This window comes from Gorilla gorilla, chromosome 16, assembly GCF_029281585.2.
Source record: "Gorilla gorilla gorilla isolate KB3781 chromosome 16, NHGRI_mGorGor1-v2.1_pri, whole genome shotgun sequence".
Lineage (NCBI taxonomy): Eukaryota > Metazoa > Chordata > Mammalia > Primates > Hominidae > Gorilla > Gorilla gorilla.
In genome coordinates this window covers 53,149,213-53,172,456 of record NC_073240.2, presented here as the reverse complement: position 1 = coordinate 53,172,456, position 23,244 = coordinate 53,149,213, and the positions used below count along the sequence as shown (strand labels likewise).

The following is a 23,244-nucleotide window of genomic DNA, read 5'->3' as shown; positions in this document are numbered from 1 at the left end:
AGAGAGAGGGTTGGATAGATGAGATTAGTGACTATAATGCAGATGTGGCCCCACAAGATCAGAAACTCATGGAAGTTAAAGCTATTAGGGATCATATCATGCCCTTACTGAAATGTTTCAGGACTCCCCACTGCCTTCAGAGGCAGACCCAACACCTTACTTGGCATGATATGACATGAAAGGGCCTTCATGACTGACCCCTGACTTCCTATTGAGCTTCTTTCTCATTGCTTCTCACACTCTACATCCAGCCATTTCCATGCCAGGCTGTTTCTCTCTCCTGGCTTTGCTCAGATTCTCCCTGCTGGGGTACGTACATTGCTCTTCTTCCCTAGCCAGCTCTTACTCACTTCTCACAGGCAGATCTCTAGCATCTCTTCTTAGATACACACCCTTCTGCTTTCCTTTATTGTAGCTCAAATCACATTGTTCTATAAAGGTCTCTCTTGCTTGCCTTTACCCACTAGGATTTGAGGTCCTTGTGGATAGAGCCATGCTATTCATTGTGGTATTCTTAATTAAGGCCTTAATTTAAATGGTGTTTATTCAACTCACTTAGTTGCCTTTTTTCTCTGGATCTATAGCCTCTTGTGTAAAAACAGATTCTCTACTCCTGTAAGAAAAGAATCTATTTCTTGTCTTTTCTGGATATAGTACTTTGATACTATATTAGATGTGTGAGACATGATATAATATAAAATAAATGACTTTATGATTTAAAGAGAAGACTTGTTCCATAACTTTTTTTTTTTTTTTTTTTTTGAGACGGAGTTTCACTCTTGTCGCCCAGGCTGGAGTGCAAAAGCATGCAATCTCAGCTCACTGCAACCTCCGCCTCCTGGGTTCAGGCGATTCTTCTGCCTCAGCCTCCTGAGTAGCTGGGACCACAGGTGTACACCACCATGCCCAGCTAATTTTGTATTTTTAGTAGAGATGGGGTTTTGCCATGTTGGCCAGGCTGCTCTTGAACTCGTGACCTCAGATGATCCGCCCACCTTGGCCTCCCAAAGTGCTGGGATTATAGGTGTGAGGTGTGAGCCACCACATCCAGCCCTGTAACTTATTTATTAGTCCGAGGGCCAAGAGCTAGATGGGCAGACAGTTTGGTTTACAGAAAGCTTGATCCTCATGATTTTCTTTATGAATATTTGAGGTGTAATTTTCCTAAGCCATGGGTCCTAATTTTAGATGCATGATTCCTCCTCCCCTCCCCCAGCCTCTTTTCCTAATGGTGGTTTTGTAAAAGGCAAAATGATGATTCTAATTTAAACCCTGATTTCTTCTAATGAAACATTGCTAGTCTTTTAAAAAAGAGCTTTGTTGAGATATAATTCATATATCATACTCATTTAAAGTGTACCATTAAGTGGCTTTTAGTATATTCACAGATATGTGCAACCATCACCACAGTCAGTTTAAAATATTTCCATGACCTCAAAAAGAAACCCAGTACCCTTTACTTATTGTTACCTATGTGTCTATTTCCCTACCCCTAAGCAACCATAAATCTGTTTTCTGCCTCTATAGATTTGCCTGTTCTGGACATTTCATATAAATGGAATCATATAATGTATGGTTTTTCGTGACTGGCTTCTTTCAAAATCCATCCATGTTGTAGCACGTGTCAATACTTTATTCTTTTTTACGGCTGAATAATAGTCCATTATATGGAGATAACCATATTTTGTTTATCCACTGGTTGATTGATGGATATTTGAGTTGTTTCACCTTTTGGCTGTTATGAATAACACTACTCTGAATGTTGGTATACAAACTGGATTTTTTAAAAAGAACTCTGATTTCTGCATCACCATCTTTCCTCTTTGCTCTTGTGACCTTTCCCCAAATGTCAAGCTTCTCCTAATCAAGAAAGTCATGACTAATGTTATGTCACGTATATCACTTCACTATGAGTCTTACCTAAAATTTGAGTGTACTGTTTTCCTATTTGAGATGTCTGGAAGTTATTAATATCATCTTGGAGAAATAGTACTTATAATGTCCAGAAGTTCCTTCCATCCAGTTCTTGTAATTCTGTGATTTTTATTTTCTAACCGGTGCTTGTCAACTTTGTTGATTTGATGATAGCTATAAGTACTACAATTTCACTATTTGGGGTAGGTGGAGATTAAGTTAGTTTTTGTTTTGTTTTGTTTTGTTTTTTGTTTTTTTTGTTTTTTTCTTTTTGGGACGGAGTCTTGCTCTGTCACCTGGTCTGGAGTGCAGTGATGCGATCTTGGCTCACTGCAACCTCCACCTCCCGGGTTCAACCTATTCTCCAGCCCCAGCCTCCCGAGTAGCTGGGATTACAGGTGTGTGCCACTGTGTCTGGCTAATTTTTGTATTTTTAGTAGAGACAGGGTTTCACCATGTTGGCCAGGCTGATCTCGAACTCCTGACCTCAGGTGATCTGCCTGCCTTGGCCTCCTAAAGTGCTGGGATTACAAGCATGAGCCACTGTGCCTGGCCTTAAATGAGCTTTAAAAGTTACTGGTAAGACATCTCTGTTTGATAGTTCTGCCCCACCTTGAAGGCATTTGCTGAACCCAGTGACCTTGAGCTTTGGGTTTCATAGCCAAGTGAGCTACAGAAGGCAAAGACACAGGACCCATATAAACAGGGGAACACAAAGACTCCTGCCTAAAGCTGAGACCCTAAGTGGGGAGCTAGTAATCAATTTGCCCACCACCCACTCCAGGAGTATAAAGAAAACTTAACCTGACCCACACTTTGGTGCCAAGTAGAGGCAGAAAACTAGCTCCCTAAAAATTTATAACAACAAACTGACTCTCACACATATTCATTCCCAGACTGATTTCATAGTTCCTGGAAGGTCTCAAAAAACTACATACAGAAAATATAGCTTAAATTGATCCTGGGCTGGTAGTGGCCTAGGCGCCTGACAGAAGCAACTGCAAATCTACTTTGGAGGACCCACCTTCAGTCTAGGCCTCAGTGGAGTCCCATCAGAAAAGTTACAAGAAATATTGACTCACAGTCAAAAATCACAAGTCCCCCAATGAAACAAAATAGAAGGAGCTAGGAGAAACGACAGATAGCAGAGGCATACCTGCTAAGAATGCCAAAATTAATAAACAGCAGATTTGGCACAACTGAAGAGAAAACTGATAAGCTAGAAGGTAGATGTGAAGAAATTGTCCAAAATGCAAGATAGGACCCAAAGACAGAGCACTTGAAACAGTAGTTAAGAGAGAAGAAGGATAGAGTAATAATGTCTAATTTTAATCTAATGAAAATTCATAAAAGAGAGAAGAGAGAGAATGAAGCAGACATAATATACCAAGAGATCATTACTAAAAAATTTTTAGAACTTGTGAAAATGACTAACCCACATATTCAGAAAGTCCAGAAAATCCCAGTTAGTATAAATAAAAAGAAATCTATTCCTAAGCACATCATAATGATATCAAAGACAGAAGAAACTTAAAACAGAGAGATTAAGAGACTGCCCTTGAAGAAATAGCAATTAATCTGATAGCTCACTTCCCAGCTGCAGCTATAAACAGCTATAAAAGCCAGAACACAGTGGAATAATATCTTCAGTGTGCTTAGAGTGGAAACTATTAAGTTAGAATTATATATCCAGTTAAAATATCTTTCTAGAATGAATTAAAATTTGAAGCATTTTCAGACAATTAAAAACTTATGAGAGGTCAGGCGTGGTAGCTCACACCTGTAGTCCCAGCACTTTGGGAGGCTGAGGCGGGTGGATCACCTGAGGCTAAGAGTTTGAGACTAGCCTGGCCAACATGGCAAAACCCTCTCTCTACTAAAGATACAAAAATTAGCTGGACATCATGTGTACGCCTATAATCCCAGCTACATGGGAGGCTGAGGCATGAGAAGTGCTTGAACCTGGGTGGTGGAGGTTACAGTGAGCCAAGATCGCGCCACTGCACTCCAGCCTGGAGGATAGAGCAAGACTGTCTCAAAAAAAAAAAAAGCTTATGAGAATCTGCTGTCGCCAGTGAGCCCTCACTAAAGGAAATATTAAATATTAAAGGATATAGTTTAGGCAGAAGGAAAGTGATCCCAGTTAGAAGATCTAAGATGCAAGAAGAAATGAACTAAGAAGTTAGCAAAATGTGGGCAAATGTAGATAAAATTTGATTAATTACAATAATAATAGTATATTGATCTGGTAAAAGATAGAATTCCCACAAGACATGTATTAATTACAAAGGGAAAGATAGTTATCATTACAGTCAAGAAACCTGGCAGACATTCCCTTAACCAAGTGATCACAATTGATAGTACCAATATTTGGACCAATCAATATCACATAGCTTTGGATATGACACACTGAGCAGAGTGCAACACCACTTCTCTGGTATTTCTGCCCAAATCTAATCATGAGGTAACATCATAGAGACCCAAACTGAAGGAGTCTTCAAAAAGTCAAGGTCACAAAAGACAAAGAAGAATGAAGAACTGTTCATGTTAAAGGAGACTAATGAAACATGATAACTAAATTCAATGCATGATCCTGGATTGAATCCTGGACCATAAAAATTAATTATTTTTTGTAGAGAGCACTGTTAGGCCAACAAAGGGAATGTGGTAAAATGTTAATATTTAGGGAATCTGAGTGAAGGGAATTTTTTGTACTATTCTTGCAACTTTTCTGTTAGTCTAAAATTAGATAAAAAGTTTAAAATATAAAATGAATCTCCAGTCCCCTACACTGCCCCCTCACACAAAAGGTGGAACTAAAGTATTGGATAACAGAGGGTAAATTGGAATGGGATGTTTGGAGTTAGTGTTACTTAATTACATTATGTTAATTATAAAACAAAATAGTAACAAAGTAAACCTTTCAAACTAGTAGAGAGGAAAATGGATTGAAAAAAATCAAAATATAGCAAGAAAGAGGGAGAAAAACAAATGTTGAAAAGCAGGACAACCAAAAGAACAAAATAAGATAGAAATAATTAAAAATGGATTAAGTGCTCCAGCTAAAAGATTTAGATTGTTAGACTGGTTAAAAAAATTCAGATATAACCATGGAATACTATCCAGTCATAAAAAAGAATGAAATCATGCCCTTTGCAGCAACATGGATGCAGCTGGAAAACATTATCCTAAGTTATGCAAAAACAGAAAACCAAATACAACATGTTCTCACTTATAAGTGGGAGCTAAACGTTGGGTGCACATGGTCATAAATGGGAACAATATACACGGGAATACAAGAGAGGGTAATGGTTGAAAAAAACTACCGATTGGTGGCTATGCACACTACCTAGGTGATGGATTCATTCATACTTCAAATCTCAGCATCACACAATATTCCTTTATTGTGTACATGTGCACAAAGCTGCACATGTGCCCCCTGATTCTAAAATACAAGTCAAAAAAAGAAAAAAAAGTTTCAGGTATATACTTTTAAAAGAAGCGTTCCTAAAATATAGAGATACAGAAAGTTTGAAAAAAAAAGTTTAGAAAAGACATGCTAGCTAGGACAAAACTGGCAACACTGTGCACGTATTGAACAAAATAGACTTTGAGGCCAAAAGCAGTGCTAGAGGGAAATAAAGTGACTTTGCAATGATAAAGATTTTATTCACTGTGCATGGTGTGTGCCCGTAATCCTAGGAGACTGAGGCAGGAGGATCTCTTGAGTCCAGGAGTTTGAGGCTACAGTGAGATACGATTGTACCACCCACACTCTAGCCTGGGCAACAGAATGAAATCTCATCTCTGAGGAGAACAGATTTTATTCACCAGGAATATGAAATAGTGCTAAACTTCTATATACTTAATGACATAGCCTCAAAAGATATATAGCAAAAATCAACAGAAACCACAAGAAGAGACAAATTTGCTATCAGAGTGGGAGATTATTGACTTCTCTTAATTATTGATAGGTAAAGTCCAAAAATGAGTAAAGCTGTGGAGAATTTAAACCAAACAGTTAACAATCTTGATGTAACAGAACAATAAGCTAACAGCATTCAAGTAGAATATGTTTACAGAGTGCTGACCCACCTTTTTTTTTTTTAATTTTAAGAAAATTGAGATGGAGTCTCGCTCTGTTGTCCAGTCTGGAGTGCAGTGGCACTATCTCAGCTCACTGCAACCTCCACCTCCCAGGTTCAAGCAATTCTCTTGCCTCAGCCTCCCCAGTAGCTGGGATTACAGGTGTCTGCCACTACAAGCAGCTAATTTTTGTATTTTTGGTAGAGACAGGGTTTCACCATGTTGGCCAGGCTGGTCTCAAACTCCTGACCTCAGGTGATCCTCCTGCCTTAGCCTCCCAAAGTGCTGGGATTACAGGCGTGAGCCACCACGCCCAGCCTGACCCACTTTTAAATGATGCCGAATTCTAAATACATACATATATATGGCTGCTTATTTAAGGGAGTTGAGCAGGCAGTGGTGCTGATTTGTATCTAAAGTGATTACTTGGGAGAAAGGGAGATGAAAGAAGGAAGGGGTGCTTGAGTGTGAAGAGTCTACAGATGAAGGTGTCAAGGAGACCCAGGTTCTAATGCCAACTCTGACATCAATTGCCAGCTGATTTTTGACAAGCTATTTGTTCTCTTGGGTCCTATTTCCTCAGTTATCCACCATAGACAAAGTTCACCCTCCCTATGCCCCAGGAAAGTTGTCAGATTTGACTGATACATGTGATTAAAGATGTTGAAAAATATAATGTACTAACATGGATTAAATTAGACAAGTATTTATCAAACATCTACTCATGCAAGTCTCATGGAAGATATTCTAGGGGGTACAGGGATATGTAAATCATGGAAGTCATTCTAATATAAAAAGTCGCACAAATAACTATCAAGTTACCTGCTTACAATCTTTCAGTGGCCTACCATTGCTTCAAGGATAAAGACCGGCTACGGTATAGCCTCTGTCTGTTTCTGTGATTTCAACTCACATTTTCTCCCTCATTCATCTTCAATCCTTCCTATTGATGATTTCCTTCCCACCACAGAATGTTCTTGCCAGCTGTTTCCTTGGCTTGGAAAATCCTTTTCTCCTCCTTTCACCCAGTTAGCACCTTCCTTTTCTCAAGGCAACTGTCTCCTGCTTCCAAAATAGAACATATTCCTCTCACATGGACTCAGCATAGTGTCCTTGATCTTTGTGGTATTTTTCATTTTAGGGAGCAATCATTTGATTAATACCCATTTCCCCAAGTGACTGTAAGTTCTAGGAGGGCAGGGACCATGTTTGTTTTTGTTTTCTGGTGCATGGTAGCACTCAGTAAATAATTGTTGACTAGCTGGCTGATTTTTTGATTGAATGAATGAAGATGCTTTAAGAGAGATACAGACAAATACTATGAAGAGTCAAAGAAGAGGGAATTTTTGAAGTGAGCCCCAGAAGAGATTGCAAAATGCTGCCTAGATGCCAGTTTAATGGATGAATGTGATTATTAACACTAATCAACTTTGAGTGATCTTGGTGTTTGTTATAACAAAGAAATTGCTGAATTTTATTTGTTAACTCTTTGTTAACATTTTCCGAGAGATTCTTACTTGATTTATCTGGTCATAGGAAATAACTCATTATCTTTTGGCAGCCCAAGCATGAACCTCTCTGCATCTTCTGTGACCTCATGGGTGTGGACTATGAGGAGATGTGTCACTGGCTCTGCCATCGGAAGCTGGCTACTGCCACAGAGACATACATCAAGCCCATCTCCAAGCTGCAGGCCACGAATGCCCGTGATGCTTTGGCCAAGCACATCTATGCCAAGCTCTTTAACTGGATTGTAGATAATGTCAATCAGGCTCTCCATTCTGCTGTCAAACAGCACTCTTTTATTGGTGTGCTAGACATTTACGGGTGAGTATATTTGGCTAATTGGTCTGCCAGAGAACATTTCTTTCTAGAACTTATCTAGTAACTCTAAGTGGGCATTTGATTCTGTTTCCTACTGGTAAAGAGAAGGGAAACTTTGTCTATGACAATTCAAGAATACCTTGATGATGGTGATGCAATTGCGTGTTGCTTAAAATTTAACTAAAACAAAAAAAATAGTTCACATCTAGAGCTAATTTACTTAGCTAGTGCATAGACTTAATTGGTTTTCAGATGCTCATGTGGTAAATTATCACTGAAATTCTAAAAATCTAATTTTATTTGCTGGTTTGCGTTATTTGGGTACCTGTCTTTAGCTGTTAAAATCCTTCCTTCATATTTGTGCCTGTTTCATACTTAATTTTTCATTCTCTGGTTCTCTTTTTCATAAGAACCTGTAGGACCTCTGTTCCTATTTCCCTCCTATATGTGTGTAACACCGTGAGTCAGTATATTGACAAGAGCAATGGCTTTATTATAATTCTGATGTTCCCCACTTGGGGGTGAATGAGCCCTCAAAAACTCATAGTGTTGAACACCTCTGCGTGCTGGGGCCTTTGGAAAAAAAAAACAAAAAAAAAACCTCTCTGCTGCATGGCTGATGCTCATCTGCTGGGTACATATTCCTTGTTACTGACTTAGAAATCTTTATTTTCACTGATATGGAAAGAAAGTTTTACAATGTTGGGGAATGTCCCATTTCTTTCTTCCTAATGTGTATATTTTGAATATTTTTTAAAAGCTTTTTGTTCCTTTTCTCGCCTTTTCATATTATTTTTGTGGTTACAGATTTGAAACATTTGAGATAAATAGTTTTGAACAGTTTTGCATAAATTATGCAAATGAAAAACTACAGCAACAATTCAATATGGTAAGAATGTTCTTCCTTGACTAATACTCTGCTATAAATTATTCTCTTGAATTCCTAGTCTTTGTTTAAAAGCTTATCCCTGGAATGAAGTTGTGAATTAAAATTATTATATGGAACTTAGAACTGACTATTAATGAATGGTACAACATTAGAAAAATGTTTTATGGGCCAGGTGGTATTCAAGGTTATCCTTGGATTGCAGTCTGATAATAACGAAAATTTGGGACAAATAGATTGAGAGAAGCAGGCAGTGTTAGGTAATTGCTTGGGAGTATGAAGCTTTAAGCCCAAGGATATCTTTCAGTTTGTTATTTTGAAGTTTATTGTATGTGGAATTATGACCATCTTAATGCTTACTTGCTATATTAGCAAGATGTCAGAACTAAAAAGCAGAATTTTACATATTCTCTTTTCAGCAGTCTGGGACATTCACTGGGACAATGGCAATGCGAATATTTTGAGTGGCTCTTGTGAAGTAGTAATATTAAATATCTTAGAGGAGTATTGTGGTTTTGGGAGATTCAGAGATGCTTAAAAATCAGGGGCAGCAGATTGTAATAGTGAAGGACACAGAGCCCAGAGGTGAACTGTGTGAGTTGGAATCCTACCCTGTGTCAGTTATCTAGGAGACCTTGGGCAAATTAGTTGACCTCCCTGGGCCTTAGGTTCCTCATCTGTAAAATGGAGATAATAATAGTACCTTCTGTGTGTGGTTTTATGGATTAAATGAGTTGGAATATGTAAAGGGTCCATAATGTGCCAGGCACAGTTCTAAGTGCAAGAGTGGGAGTGATTCTTAGTGTTGATGAAAGAGGATATTAAAATGAGACGCCCATAGGAATTAGAAGATAGAGCTCAAGGGCAGGAAAGACACCCTTAATAAATCCTCATCTTGTAAAGAGAGAGGTCAAGTGGTATGGTTTGTAGTTGATGCACAAAAACCAGATGTTTAAAGACACTGCAAGTTACAAATTTGGTAAAAAAAACAAAAGAGGATCTAAAAATAGTAATATAGGGAGAATAGTGGAAGAGCAGGAAGGAGGTGGTGTATGTGAATTTAGCCTTGTTTGTGTCATAACGAAATCAGTAGGTGTTTCATAGTGATAAATCAGAAGGTAGTTGATAAGCATACTCTTTAGAAATATGTAGGTAAATATCAGAAGAAATACCTAAGGGAATTAAAAATGGTTGCCTCCAGGGAGCGAGACTGGGGTTGGAGAGAGATGGGACAAGGAACTGCTACTTGTCATTATAAAACCTTTTAGACTGTTTGATTAAATATTCCATATACTTTGAAAAAACTTGAACCATCTTTGTTTAGCAAATTAAGCTTCTTACCACAGTGAAATAATGTAGAAGTGATCTTAAAACTTTAGGCTTATGACTATTTCCATAATAAGATGACTACTGATATGATTTGCATCTCTGCATAAAGAACATTAATAAAAACTTATCAGAAACTAAACTGAGCATTATTGTTTCTCAAGGTGTTCCTGAGTTTCTTAATACTTTAGTTAATGCCACAGCCTTCCACTCTTTCCCATTGTGTTTCCACACAGAGTGACTGGAATGTAAGGAAGCAATGCCAGCCTCTTTAGGAACTGGCTAGTTTGTCTGTTTTTCAGGGGCCTCCTGTCTGCATGTGTGTTTTGGTCTCTTGCGTTTCTTCCTCTTTCCTGCTGTCTGTCTCTATCCACCTGTTTCTCCTTCTCTCTTCACATACCCCCTTACATTCTGCATCTTCGATTCTGCACAACTGCTCTGCCCCCTCTTCCTATCCAATGTCAGGTTCTTTCCTTCTAGTCTGTATACATCTTCTCCACCTCAAGCTTTCTCCTTTCTCACTCACTTTAAACTTCCTGTGAACCCAGCAGTGGTTGGAATGCTCTTCTCGTCCTCTTAACTTGCTTATCTCCCATTCATTTTGGCTTCTTTCAGTTTCAACTCCCACTACTAATTGCCTCATTATTTTCTTGTTTCCCAGTTCAAATACCTGAGAGAGAGAATCTGATTAACACTGTTCATTTTTTCATCAGAGGTCTCTAGCAGGAGACTGCCCTCATGTACCCACACTGGTTTAGTCAGCTGTGACTAGGAACGTGGGGTCTCACAGTATAAATAACTTGACTGCATAGGGCTGTTACCTGATCTGGGGATGTAGGTGGGAGCAGTCAGCATGAGAAACCCCGTGGTTGGCATGCTTAGTGTTTGAAGGCATTACTATATTGACCAAGAATCTCTTGCCATATTGAACTTCATGCCCATATTCTTTGACAGTTGAGCATCCCAAATTTTAAAGACCCCAGGAGCTTTTCCAAACTAGACATGGAGATGTGTGTGAGAAATATGCTCTATTTAATGTCTAGAGCAGTGTTTCTATTGTCAATATTGAGACTACATATAAATTAATGAAATTTTTAAAAACAGAGCACATTGTTTTGGAAGATACTCGTACCATCAGTCAGGGTGTCCTGCTGACATATGGTGCCCTATTTGCCTTCTCATTAATCAAAAGAACAGAAGAAATTTGCTTTCTTGTTAGCATGACATAAATATTCATATGGACGACTGTTTTTTGTTAAAGCTTATAATAGCTCATTAGACTGCAAACACTGCAAATGAGGCCAGGCGCGGTGGCTCACGCCTGTAATTCCAGCACTTTGGGAGGCCGAGGCAGGCAGATCATGAGGTCAGGAGATCGAGACCGTCCTGGCTAACACGGTGAAACCCCATCTCTACTGAAAATACAAAAATTTAGCCGGGTGTGGTGGCACACGCCTGTAGTCCCAGCTACTCAGGAGGCTGAATCAGGAGAATCGCTTGAACCCGGGAGGTGGAGGTTGCAGTGAGCCCAGACCGTGCCGCTGCACTCCAGCCTGGGTGACAGAGCAAGACTGTCTCAAAAAAAAAAGAAAAGAAAAAAAAAACACTGCAAATGAGCCAAGAGTGGCATTACAATAAGTACAGAATACAGTGGGAAAGTTCCAGACACATGAGGAGAGTATGCATTGGAAATCTTGTGGCACATAAGTTTCACAGGGCATGGGGTCCTAGAAAATATGGGTCATTTGATCATCATCACAAAAGTCTTTTCTTCCCACAAAAATAGCAAGATTTGTGAAAGAACCAAAGGAGACAAAAGGGATAAGTAAAGGAAGGCAGAAACTCCCCAAGAATGAGTAACAGTCATTAGCATCTGTAGAGACTAGAAGTGGTGGTGTCAGCTGCATTGGCTGGTCAGTGGCTGGGCATCAGCCTGAAACAGGAGCTGTGGCAGTGATTGGATTGCCCTTCCCACCCGGACTAGCTTGGCTGCCATTCATCTTTAGAGACTAGATCACACAGCCCTCCTCAGGGAAGCCTCCCCTGACCAGCCTGTGTCCAAACTAGATGAGGACTCTTGCTCTTATAGTTCACGTTATTTTCCTTTGTAATACTACTACAGCTTGTGATTATGTTCCTTATGGTTATTTGGTTTCTGTCCGCTTCTCCCACTTGTCTCCAAGCTCCATGAGGGCAACATCCACATCTGTGTTTTTGCCCATGTGCAGTGACTGGCACATGGTAGACAGTTAATACATATTTTTATGTGAATGGAGATGAGAAGCAATGGTGAGGACAGTGGCTGAAGCCTTCATCAGAAATAGCAATGGACTAGCAGTTGCAGTTGCTAACAGAATTTAATGTGGAAACCAGAAAAGTGAGTCGTAGACTCCATGACTATCACAGATAATCAGGGTAGTCAGGAGAAAGACCAGTCATTAACTAATTCTGAGCCACGTGAACTTCAGCACCACAGTCCCTTAGGAGAAGTACTTTGTTATGCTGAAAGCATTGCCCAGCATGATTCAGTAGCCTGGAGAGCATCAACATAGTTGTTAAATGCCAGCTAAGGCATTCCTGTGTCCCATGTTGTTAGCAGCACTCTACGATAACTTAAGAAGCCAAAAGTACATAGTGCAGTTTTGAAAATATACATAATCAAAAGATCACAAAGATTGCTACATTGATCAGCTATTTAAAATATTTATATACCTAGATTTACTTGTTTACCAAGAATCCTACGTAGCTGAGGTTTTCCTGTTGTTTTATTTGCTTTCTCTGTGTGTAAATCATGCTTCTCCCATGAGGTTGTTGTTGTTGAAAGCCACAGATTATCTCAAATTATGTTGGTATCATCTTGACTACATTCTTTGTTACAGTGATCCAGTAATGACTGCTTTTTTTCTTTTTCATTTCAGCATGTCTTCAAATTGGAGCAAGAAGAATATATGAAGGAACAAATTCCATGGACACTCATAGATTTTTATGATAATCAGCCTTGTATTAATCTTATAGAATCAAAACTAGGCATTCTAGATTTACTGGATGAGGAATGCAAGGTAAGTATGATTTCCTGGGGTACTTGGTTTATCAAAATAGATGTATCAAGGTCAGAAGATAAGTGGGTTCAAGGAGAGATTCATTAGTATATCATGGAATGCCGTCGTGGTGACAAGTAGGGGGTTATGCTTTCATTCCAAAGGGACACTAGACCTCAAGGGTTCTAATTACAAGTGAAACTAGGAGAATTTCCCTCCTCTTTTCAGCTGATTCTAAATTACATGAAAAATTGACGTTAGATACTAACAATTTTAGCCACTTTTGTTATTAATTTGTTTAGTACTTTTTGGTCAGCGATAGAATTTAAAGAAATGCAAGAAACTGTGCAGAAGATATTTTGAATAACAGTTCTAAATAGTTATAATTGTAAAACTAACTAGTTGTTCCTTATTACTGACATATTTGAGAGGGATGGAGTTGTATCTTTAATATTTAAAGATGCAGCATGTTGGAAAAAAGCATTAGATCCCCAGCTTTACCACTGAGTGATCGTAGGCAAACCTATTCTTTTGCTTTATTTCTCTTTAGTTTATATGCAGTAAGTTACATTTTAGCACAGGTGTACCCTCCTAAGCATCCAGACTTCCTACAACATTGACGATGCATGTGATGAAAAGGTTCTCAGCCTCACTTGAGATTTTAAAAAATGCAAACCAAAGCAAAAATGGTACACCGCTCTTTACCCATCCAGTAGGCAAATTTAAACTTGATAATTTTCATTTGATAATACTAAATGAATATTGCATATATACTTATGATGAAAAGCATGAATTCATTCAACATACTTTATAGGATATTTGACAACATTTATCATAATTTTAACTACATACCCTTGACCCAGGAATGGAACTGCTGGGAATTCCACCTTTGATTATACTTGCAAAAGTATCCAAGGTATATACATATAAGAAGAAAACTGTGGCAGTTGTCATAGTAATAACAAAAAAATCAGTAACAACCTAGTAGCCATAAATAATGCAGAGAATACTACTGTTGCAAAGCTGAAAAAAAATGCAATGAGTGTGTAGAATTATCCTATTCAGATACATGCCTTCAAAGAGAGTTAAAGAAGGCCGGGCATGATGGGCTCATATCTGTAATCCCAGCACTTTGAGAGGCTGAGGTGGGTGGATATTTGAGTTCAGGAGTTTGAGACCAGCCTGGGCAATATGGTGAAACCCCGTCTACAAAAAAATACAAAAAATTAGCTGGGCATGGTGGTGTGCACCTGTAGTCCCAGCTACTTGGGAGGCTGAGGCAGGATAATCACTTGAGCCTGGGAGGCAGAGTTTGCGGTGAGCTGAGATTATGCCATTGCACTCCATTCTGAGTGAAAAGAGTGAAACCCTGTCTCAAAAAAAAAAAAAAAAAAAAAAAAAAAAAAAAAAAAAAAAGAGGGAGAAATAATTAAGTTGGAGGAAATGGCAAGAGGAGACTACTCTCCATTTTATATCTTTCTGAATTATAGAAATGTTTCACTATGTAACTACAGATGTTACCTTTATTTGACAGAATTTTTTAAATTTAATTTTTAATTTTTGTGGGTACTAGTTGGTGTATATATTTATGGGAGTACATAAGATTTTGGTATAGGCATGCGATGTATAATAATCACATCATGGAAAATTGGGTATCCATCCCCTCAAGCATTTATCTTTTGTGTTACAAACAATCCAATTATACTCTTATTCTTAAATGTGTAATTAAATTATTATCAAATACTAGGGCTTATTCATTCTAATTTTTTGGTACCTATTAACCATCCCCCATTTGCACTCCCCACAACCTCCTGCTACCCTTCCTAGCCTCTGGTAACCATCTTTCTATTCTTTATCTTCATAGGTTCAATTGCTTTAATTTTTAGATCCCACAAATAAATGAGAACATGTGATGTTTGTCTTTCTGTTTAACAGAATTTTAAAAACGTACATAATAGCCCTGATACTTCAACTTTAACTTGGGAGGCTTTTTTTTTTTCTTTTTTTGAGACAGAATTTCACTTTTGTTGCCCAGGCTGGAGTGTAATGGTGTGACCTCTGCTCACTGCAACATCCACCTCCCAGGTTCAAGGGATTCTCCTGCCTCAGTCTCCTGAGTAGCTGGGATTACAGGTGCCCACCACCTTGCCTGGCTAATTTTTTTTAATTTTAGTAGAGACGGGGTTTCTCCATTCTGGTCAGGCTGGTCTCGAACTCCTGACCTCAGGTGATCCACCTGCCTTGGCTTCCCAAAGTGCTGAGATTACAGGCATGAGCCACCACACCCGGCCAGCTTTTGTTGTTTAAAAAACAGCAACAACAACAAATTTATTTGATGATTTTTCATATAGGCAGATTGAACTGCCCAAAGATTGGGCTGGGTTGCCCATGAGAAGGTCTCAGTCATACTATTCATTAGTAATTGGTTGTTGGCCTCTAACAATGAAATGTGGAAGGAATGAACTCCTAAATTGAATTGTAAAAGTTATTAGGTAAAGCCAAAAAAAAAAAAAAAAAGATCTTTTGACAGCTGATGCTTTAGAGGAATCACAGTATTTACCTTGTTTTCTTTCTTCCTTTTTCCCATGAATATAGATGCCTAAAGGCACAGATGACACCTGGGCCCAAAAATTGTACAACACACATTTGAACAAATGTGCACTCTTTGAAAAGCCTCGTCTATCAAACAAAGCTTTCATCATCCAACATTTTGCTGACAAAGTAAGGAAGCTTTATATCAGTTTTTCTTTTTGAATACTTAAATGTGGAAAAAAACCAATAGTCAGGAGGTATCTTTTTTTCTTTTGCTGATGTTTGCATTCTTTAGGGCTCAAGGGACAGCAGTCTTTAGTGTTGACATGTTGGTTTTCTCTTCCTTTAATCTAAATTGAGTTATTTGTGAAATAAGTATGGGTCTATAATTCTGAAATCCAGGAATCTCTGTAAACTGTTTTTTTTTTTTAATAACTCGTTTAGCTAAACCTGATCTCTGATCTGAATTAACATGAGATTATTTATAGTCTGTCTTTATCCCAGTTAGGCTGGAAATATTCATATTTCACTATAGAAATATGAATATGTTTTGTTGTAGATCATTGGCTTCCATTCTGCTGGAAATATGAAAAAATAGTGTATGTACGTACTACATCTCTAAATGCCTGAAAAATTCTGAGTCCTAAAGCATAGCTGATCTCAAGGGTTTCAGAATAGCAATTGTGGACTTGTGTCACCCTCTGCGATTGATTCACTGGGTCCCTTCTAATAAGGCATACTGTCTTACTGCTTCACAAGTTCTATAGTGTACTTAGCAAATCACAAGCAATGAGAGTAATTTATATTTCAAGGAGACTGTGATGTAGGCTTTGGGGTAAGTTTCACAGGGTCTCCTTTAGGGATTGAGGACTTTCTAAGTCTGCCCTAATTCCATCTAAAAGCCTTGAGATGACCCTAGGGTCACCTAAAGGTTTTGTCATGCAAGCTTTGACCCCCTTGAGTGGCAGACAACTGAAGTTGCTGGAGTTTTGGAAAAGAAATAGTCCATTCTCAAGTAGTCCTGCTTTACCAAATCATACAATATTTCCCCAGCCTTCACCTTCATCCATCAGCAGCTTTTCACCTCTGTCCCCATCAGACACTCATTTGTTCCTTCTGATTCTCACTCCTGCTGTAATCTCTTCTAAGAGGAAACACAACTGCTTGATGGTAACCTAGGTCGGAAGGAGATACAAGGAGTCAGCCTTGGAAGAGCTCTCTGGCCAGCATGGGAGAAGAGGATCTAATCTGCTCACCCGCTAACTGAGAGGATCTTTTAGATCACAATCAGTGCTACCACTGTTTCCTAGGAAAAACAATATTTGAGGAGTTTTACTCTAAAGTTAACATACTTCTTACCAGGAATGGCCTTGGTTTCTTGGAAAAGACTGATAATACCAGTTTGCTGAGAGTTGATCATATAGCCTGAGACTAATAAAGATTCTTATTATTGATGATTATAATATCTATTCAAAAGTTTCATCAGTTAAGGAGATTTTTCCATGTGTTTTCAGGTGGAATACCAGTGTGAAGGATTTCTTGAAAAGAATAAAGACACCGTTTTTGAAGAACAAATTAAAGTTCTTAAATCAAGCAAGGTAACTATGGATAGGCTTACTCTAATCCAGGATGTATTCAAAGCATTAGCTTTTTAACAATAAAAATGATTTTTTTTAACAAAAATCTGTTTCAGTTTTTAATTTACCAAATATATAACACTTAGTATGTTAGTCAAAGTAATTTAGCTGCATGTCAGGTCCTGTTCTAAATGTATTGAAAATGCTAACTCATCTAATGACTTTTATTTTATGGATGAGGCACCTGAGACACAGAGACTTCATGGCTACTGAGTTTTCAAGCCAAATTAAAATCCAGGCTGTCTTGCTGTGTCTGTGCTTTTAACTCCTGTGCAATGTTTCTTTCAGTTTTGTGTGAAATTATTGCCTCCAGAGTGGTTCTAGACTCTGTTGTGCCGTGGTGAGAGGCCATGAGAGAAAACAGTCTTTCTGCCCTGTCAGTTTGAAGGGAGGTACTAGAAACATAGCCTTACGCACTGCATCCAGATGGAGACTGATCTCTGGATCATCACTGAGTGCAGTTCCAGGTGTGGCCCAAAGCACTTTGAAATTATTTTTCTTAGGCATAGGTACTAGAGACACTGCTTTCTAGAGGGAAAAGAATATTCCAGATGGTAAGAGCTACGATGGCTACATTGTATTGATGATTAGGTTGATCCCCTCCATCCCTTGACCTTCCATCTGGAAAGAATGGGGAGGGGAACATGGCTCATGTTCATCCCACAGAGAGCAGAGCAGGAAGCCAGTTACTTAGGTCAGCAAAATGAATATTCAGGTATTCAGCTAAAAATTAAAAATTTTCATGTGAATTCTTCTAGATTACTGACTGGCAGTCTTTGTTTTTCTATTTTATTCTAAGAGAATCTTTTTAACTTCAGTGGAATAGTATATGAATATTTTGACTGTTGTTTTTAGAATAAAAACCTTTACTATCAATTATTTTGATAATATAAAGATTGCATGAAGACCAAATCCAAGTTTTAACCTTCAGAAAATAAGTCGAGACCAGGTGTTGTAGCTCATGCCTGTAATCCCAGCACTTTGGGAGGCCGAGGCAGGCAGACTGCTTGAGCCCAGGAGTTTAAGATCAGCCTGAGCAACATGGCAAAACCCCATCTCTACAAAAAAATACAGAAATTTGCTGGGCATGGTGGTGCATGGCTATAGTTTCAGCTACTTGGGAAGCTGAGTGGGAGGATCACTTGAGCCTGGGAAGTTGAGGCTGCAGTGAGCCGTAATTGTGCCACTGTACTCCAGCCTTGGAGACAGCGAGACTCTGTCTCCAAAAAAAAAAAAGAGTTAAAGTGTCTAACGGGCACTGGGCATTAACTTTATAGTTTACAGGATTGATATGTAAGAGAAAATTCCCACAATGCCAATCTCTAAGTATTATTCAGTTAAAGATCTTTATTGGTTTGATTTATAAATAATGATAAAATTCTAGTTTTATTACTTTGTCAAAGTAATTTAGCTGAAACAGAACATTCACAGGTTTTCATCTGATTCTTGCTGCTGTTGCTGTTGTTGTTTTGAGACAGTGTCTCACTGTCACCCAGGCTAGAGTGCAGTGATGTGATGATCATAGGGCTCACTGCAGCCTCGACCTCCCTGGCTCAGGTGATCCTTCCACATCAGCCTCCCAAGTAGCTGGGACTACAGATGCATGCCACCATGCCTGGCTAATTTTTTGTTGAGATGGGGTTTCACCATGTTGTCCAGGCTGGTCTTGAACTCCTGGTCTCAAGGGATCCACCCACCTCGGCCTCCCAAAGTGCTGGGATTACAGGTGTGAGCCACCACACCTGGCCAGGTTCTCATTCTTGAGGCATCTTTGATCAGTTATCTTTATTCTGATTTAGTTTTCTAATTGGCTTTTGAGTCCTTAGTCATCATAAGGTGGGTATGCATTCTGACAAATCATTTGCAGTGACTGCCAGTCTGTGTAACATTGTTTCCATTGAAGTGGGGACAGTGTGTGATTTACCTAACATAGCTTGGAGGCTTCCTCTGCTGCTGGTCTTTGCTGAAACCCAGTCTAGGAGTATGAAATTCATAATTTCACTGCATCTGATAGAAGCCAGTATCACATAGTGTAAATGTGTTCTCTTGGAAGTACTAATTTTAGAAGATTAATATCTGTGTTATGTGTTTTGAGTAGAATTATTTTTGTAGTAATACAGTGTGGAGTATGTTTGTGTATTTATGTGTTTTGTCTTTTTTTTCCTGCAGCCTCTAGCTTACAACTTGAAAAGGAATTAAAAAAAATATATATATATGGAATTATAAACTTATCAGAAGGTGCCTTATTTGATATTTTTCCACCATAAAGAAATCTTCTGTGGCCACATCTAATATCAGGAAGCATATAAATAAATTGCAACTTGACTAAATACCACTAAATTTCAGTTCTACCAAATACCATTAAAATGGATTTTAACCCTCTACTTTCTGTATAGCTGATTAATAAGGGGAAGCACAGTTCATCTACTGAGTTTATGCCTCAGATCTCTCATCTATAAAATAAAATCATGATAGCATCTAATTTATGGAATTGTTATGAAGATTAAATAGGTTGTATTAAGGTTAATAGATATATAATTATAGTTGCAAATATAGCTTGACTAATTAGAAGAACTGGTTTTATTTATATGGGATTTGGCACTGTTGTAAAGATATGTACATACATCAAGATGTTCCTTTGGATTCATTTGAAGTCTCTTTTTTTCCATAAAATTTCTCCCAACCATATTGACTAATATCATCTACCTACTTATTGAGTACCAGATCTTTTAATAATCTTTCACATTGCTAACCTGATAGAACACAAAATTGATTACAGGAATTATTTGTTGAAGTTATAAATCCCTTGAAAACAAATATCAAATGTACAGGATATGGGTAGGGTTTTAAACTTTTTTTTCTGTAACCCAAATTATCTTCCAAAAATTATTATTCATAACTTTTAAAACCTTCTAATATTGTAGAATTTGTTTATGACCCTTTCCTGCTGAGATTTTCGGTGATGTTTTTGAGTTAGTGCTCAGCACTTAAGTTACTAGGTAGACAAGTAAAGCAGGTGAGTAGACACTTGATAAATAACTTGCAAACTTGGACTAGTGTTTTTCTCCACCTGATGCTAAAACAGTTTGTGGAACTGAGGTAATAAGACTTTCAATTACTGTTTTTCTCGTAAAATAATTATAGTTCAAGCCCATTAATATGTTTAGATTTGTCACTTCCTGTGGATTAGGTTTTCAAGTCTGGGTGCAGTAGTTTTGACTTTGCTTTCCCCCAGACATGGTTGTAGAATTATTGCATTTTTCCATGTTATTTTTTTATAGCACTTACCTCAGCTTCCTCTCATATTCTTGGCTCTTAGCACAGATACTGACTCTTTCTGGAGTGTGACTCTGACAGTGATTACTTAAGGAAGGGAATCTCTGTAATATTTCTTTTGTGAAGGTTTGCATTCAAGTTTGGTTTAGAATGTAATTTCTTTATATTGTTTCTGACTTAGTTTAAGATGCTACCAGAACTATTTCAAGATGATGAGAAGGCCATCAGTCCAACCTCAGCCACCTCCTCAGGGCGCACACTCCTCACACGCACTCCTGCAAAGCCCACCAAAGGCAGACCAGGCCAAATGGCCAAAGAGCACAAGAAAACCGTGGGGCATCAGGTGAGTTCAGGGAGCTGCCGCTGCCACGCTCCTTCCTTTCTGGCGCATCTGAAACCTCAGATCTTCCCTCTTCAGCCTCCCAGGTGGGATCCTCAGGTGAGGAGAGCCTAGAGGTTTCACTGTGAGATCATACGACACCATCCACTAAAACTCTTCTCCACCCAGTTTTAGACCTGTGACTCTGCATAAGCCTTTCCCGAAATAATTTTCTCTACAGCTTAATTCTCTCATGCATATCGTCTCTCAGACCACCCCATCTTTGCTTAGTTTTCTGTTTGTTTTGTCTCTATATTTGTACAGTGCCTCGGTCAGCTCCTTCAGAACAGGGCCCTCGCCTTTCTTTGATGTCTTATATTCTCTGAGAGTGGGAAATGTTACATACATGCTTAGTGCCTGCACAGGGAGTAGGGCTTTGAATGGAGGCTGAGCGCTCCTCAGCTTGCTCTCCTGTGCATGGGACCCTGTGCCTGGTGTAGACAGAAGCAGGGACTGACCCAGGTCCACAGCCTCCAGTCCTGATCCTAGGTCCCTAATTTAACTCCTCTCTGCCTATCCTTTGTCATTCTCTCATTCATTACCTATACTCTTTTAAGTCATCTGCTACGTTTTCTAGTATCTTCCATCAAAATTCCCACTTTATGTGATTAAATAGCCTTAAAGCAAGGTTATATTGTTAGTTACATATGACTAAGCTCATAACTGGTTTCTGTAGCTTCCTGTGGGGAAAAGGAGTGGCAGTATAGGAATCTATATTTAGCAGAGTAAGCATGAAAATGGTAGAATTTGGGCAAATTTTAACCAAAAGCCCTAGCATTCTTGTTTTGTGGCAGCTCCTCTTCTGAAGATGGGTCAAGTTTATAAGTGGCAAAGTTTTCTCCATTAGTGTCATAGGAAGGGAATTTCCCATTGTTTTACCTCACCTTTGACTTTGGACAAAGCCTTGACACCCTCTTCTGCCCTTTTTCATGCAGTTCAGAAACTCCCTGCACCTGCTTATGGAGACACTCAATGCCACTACCCCTCACTATGTGCGCTGTATCAAGCCTAACGACTTCAAGTTCCCATTCACGTAAGTATTTCTGAACCACCCAGTGAAAAAGTACATATCTTATAAGAAGTGCCAAACCAGCCAAGCAAACCAATATTTTCCTTACATTTTTATAAGGAAAAAAATATTTGGGTAAGTCTTCATGCCTTGTAGAGGGAAACCACTAGTCAGTAGATTATTTTTTCAGTTTTTGTCCCTTTTGAGAATGTGAGAGTAAATTAGCAGCCATCTGAAGATTTGAAAACTTGAGGTCAACCAAGCATTCTGGTGCTGTTTTCTGTTTTGAATTTGCTTCAATTGATCTCTCTGGGATTTTTGTTCATTTGGGCATTAGGTGGAACCAGCACTGGCTGGGATAAGGCTGTTTGGCGAATGCTTACCTGCTGCTTCTCCACTGCTAAAATCATCAGAGGGTGTCTGTTTTCACCAGCACCTCCTCCTGCTTCAAATACCATGCATGAAGGGAGAATCAATCTTTCTTGAGTTTTTTTTACAAAACAGAAATATTTTTCTAATTTTATGTATGTATTTATTTATTTTGAGATAGAGTTTCACTCTTCTTGCCCTGGCTGGAGTGCAATAGCGCGATCTCGGCTTACCACAACCTCTGCCTCCCAGGTTCAAGCGATTCTCCTGCCTCAGCCTCCCGAGTAGCTGGGATTACAGGCATGCACCATCATGCCCAACTAATTTTCTATTTTTAATAGAGACAGGGTTTCATCATCTTGGCCAGGCTGGTCTTGAACTCCTGACTTCGTGATCCGTCCCCACTCGGCCTCCCAGTGGGATTACAGGCGTGAGCCACCATGCCCAGCCTATTTTTCTAATTTTAAAAGTAATACAAGTACATTGTAAAGACAGTTTTCAGGAAATACAGAATAGTATAAAAATAAATCAAAAAGCATCCATCAGCCGGGTGCAGTGGCTCACACCTGTAATCCCAGCACTTGGGAGGCCGAGGTGGGTGGATCACCTGAGGTCAGGAGTTTGAGACCAACGTGGCCAACATGGTGAAACTCTGTCTCTACTAAAAGTACAAAAATTAGCCGGGTGTAGTGGCGGGCGCCTGTAATCCCAGCTACTCGGGAGGCTGAGGCAGGAGAATCACTTGAACCTGGGAGGCTGCAGTTGCAGTGAGCCGAGATCACACCACTGCACTCTAGCCTGCGGGACAAGAGCGAGACTTTGTCTCAAAAAAAGGAAAAGAAAAAGCATCCATCATACCCAGAGAGATAACTGGTATTAACTGTCATACATTGTTCTTGATTAACCACCTTCCCTTCCCTCCATGCTCCGTGTGTGTGTGTGTGTGTGTGTGTGTGTGTGTGTGTGAG

At 39.0% G+C, this 23,244-nt stretch overlaps 1 protein-coding gene across 6 annotated transcripts in view; it reads left to right on the top strand.

The window, feature by feature from the left end:
* MYO5A (myosin VA) overlaps window positions 1-23,244 on the top strand; it is a 228,319-nt gene that overhangs the window by 129,117 nt on the left and 75,958 nt on the right. For all 6 annotated transcript variants that reach the window (XM_055363022.2, XM_055363025.2, XM_055363024.2 and 3 more), the window contains 7 exons: window positions 7,562-7,827; window positions 8,632-8,713; window positions 12,955-13,095; window positions 15,670-15,795; window positions 17,121-17,204; window positions 20,701-20,862; window positions 21,834-21,931. In XM_055363022.2, coding sequence (XP_055218997.1) covers window positions 7,562-7,827; window positions 8,632-8,713; window positions 12,955-13,095; window positions 15,670-15,795; window positions 17,121-17,204; window positions 20,701-20,862; window positions 21,834-21,931 — 959 coding nt within the window. The remainder of the gene's footprint in view (window positions 1-7,561; window positions 7,828-8,631; window positions 8,714-12,954; window positions 13,096-15,669; window positions 15,796-17,120; window positions 17,205-20,700; window positions 20,863-21,833; window positions 21,932-23,244) is intronic.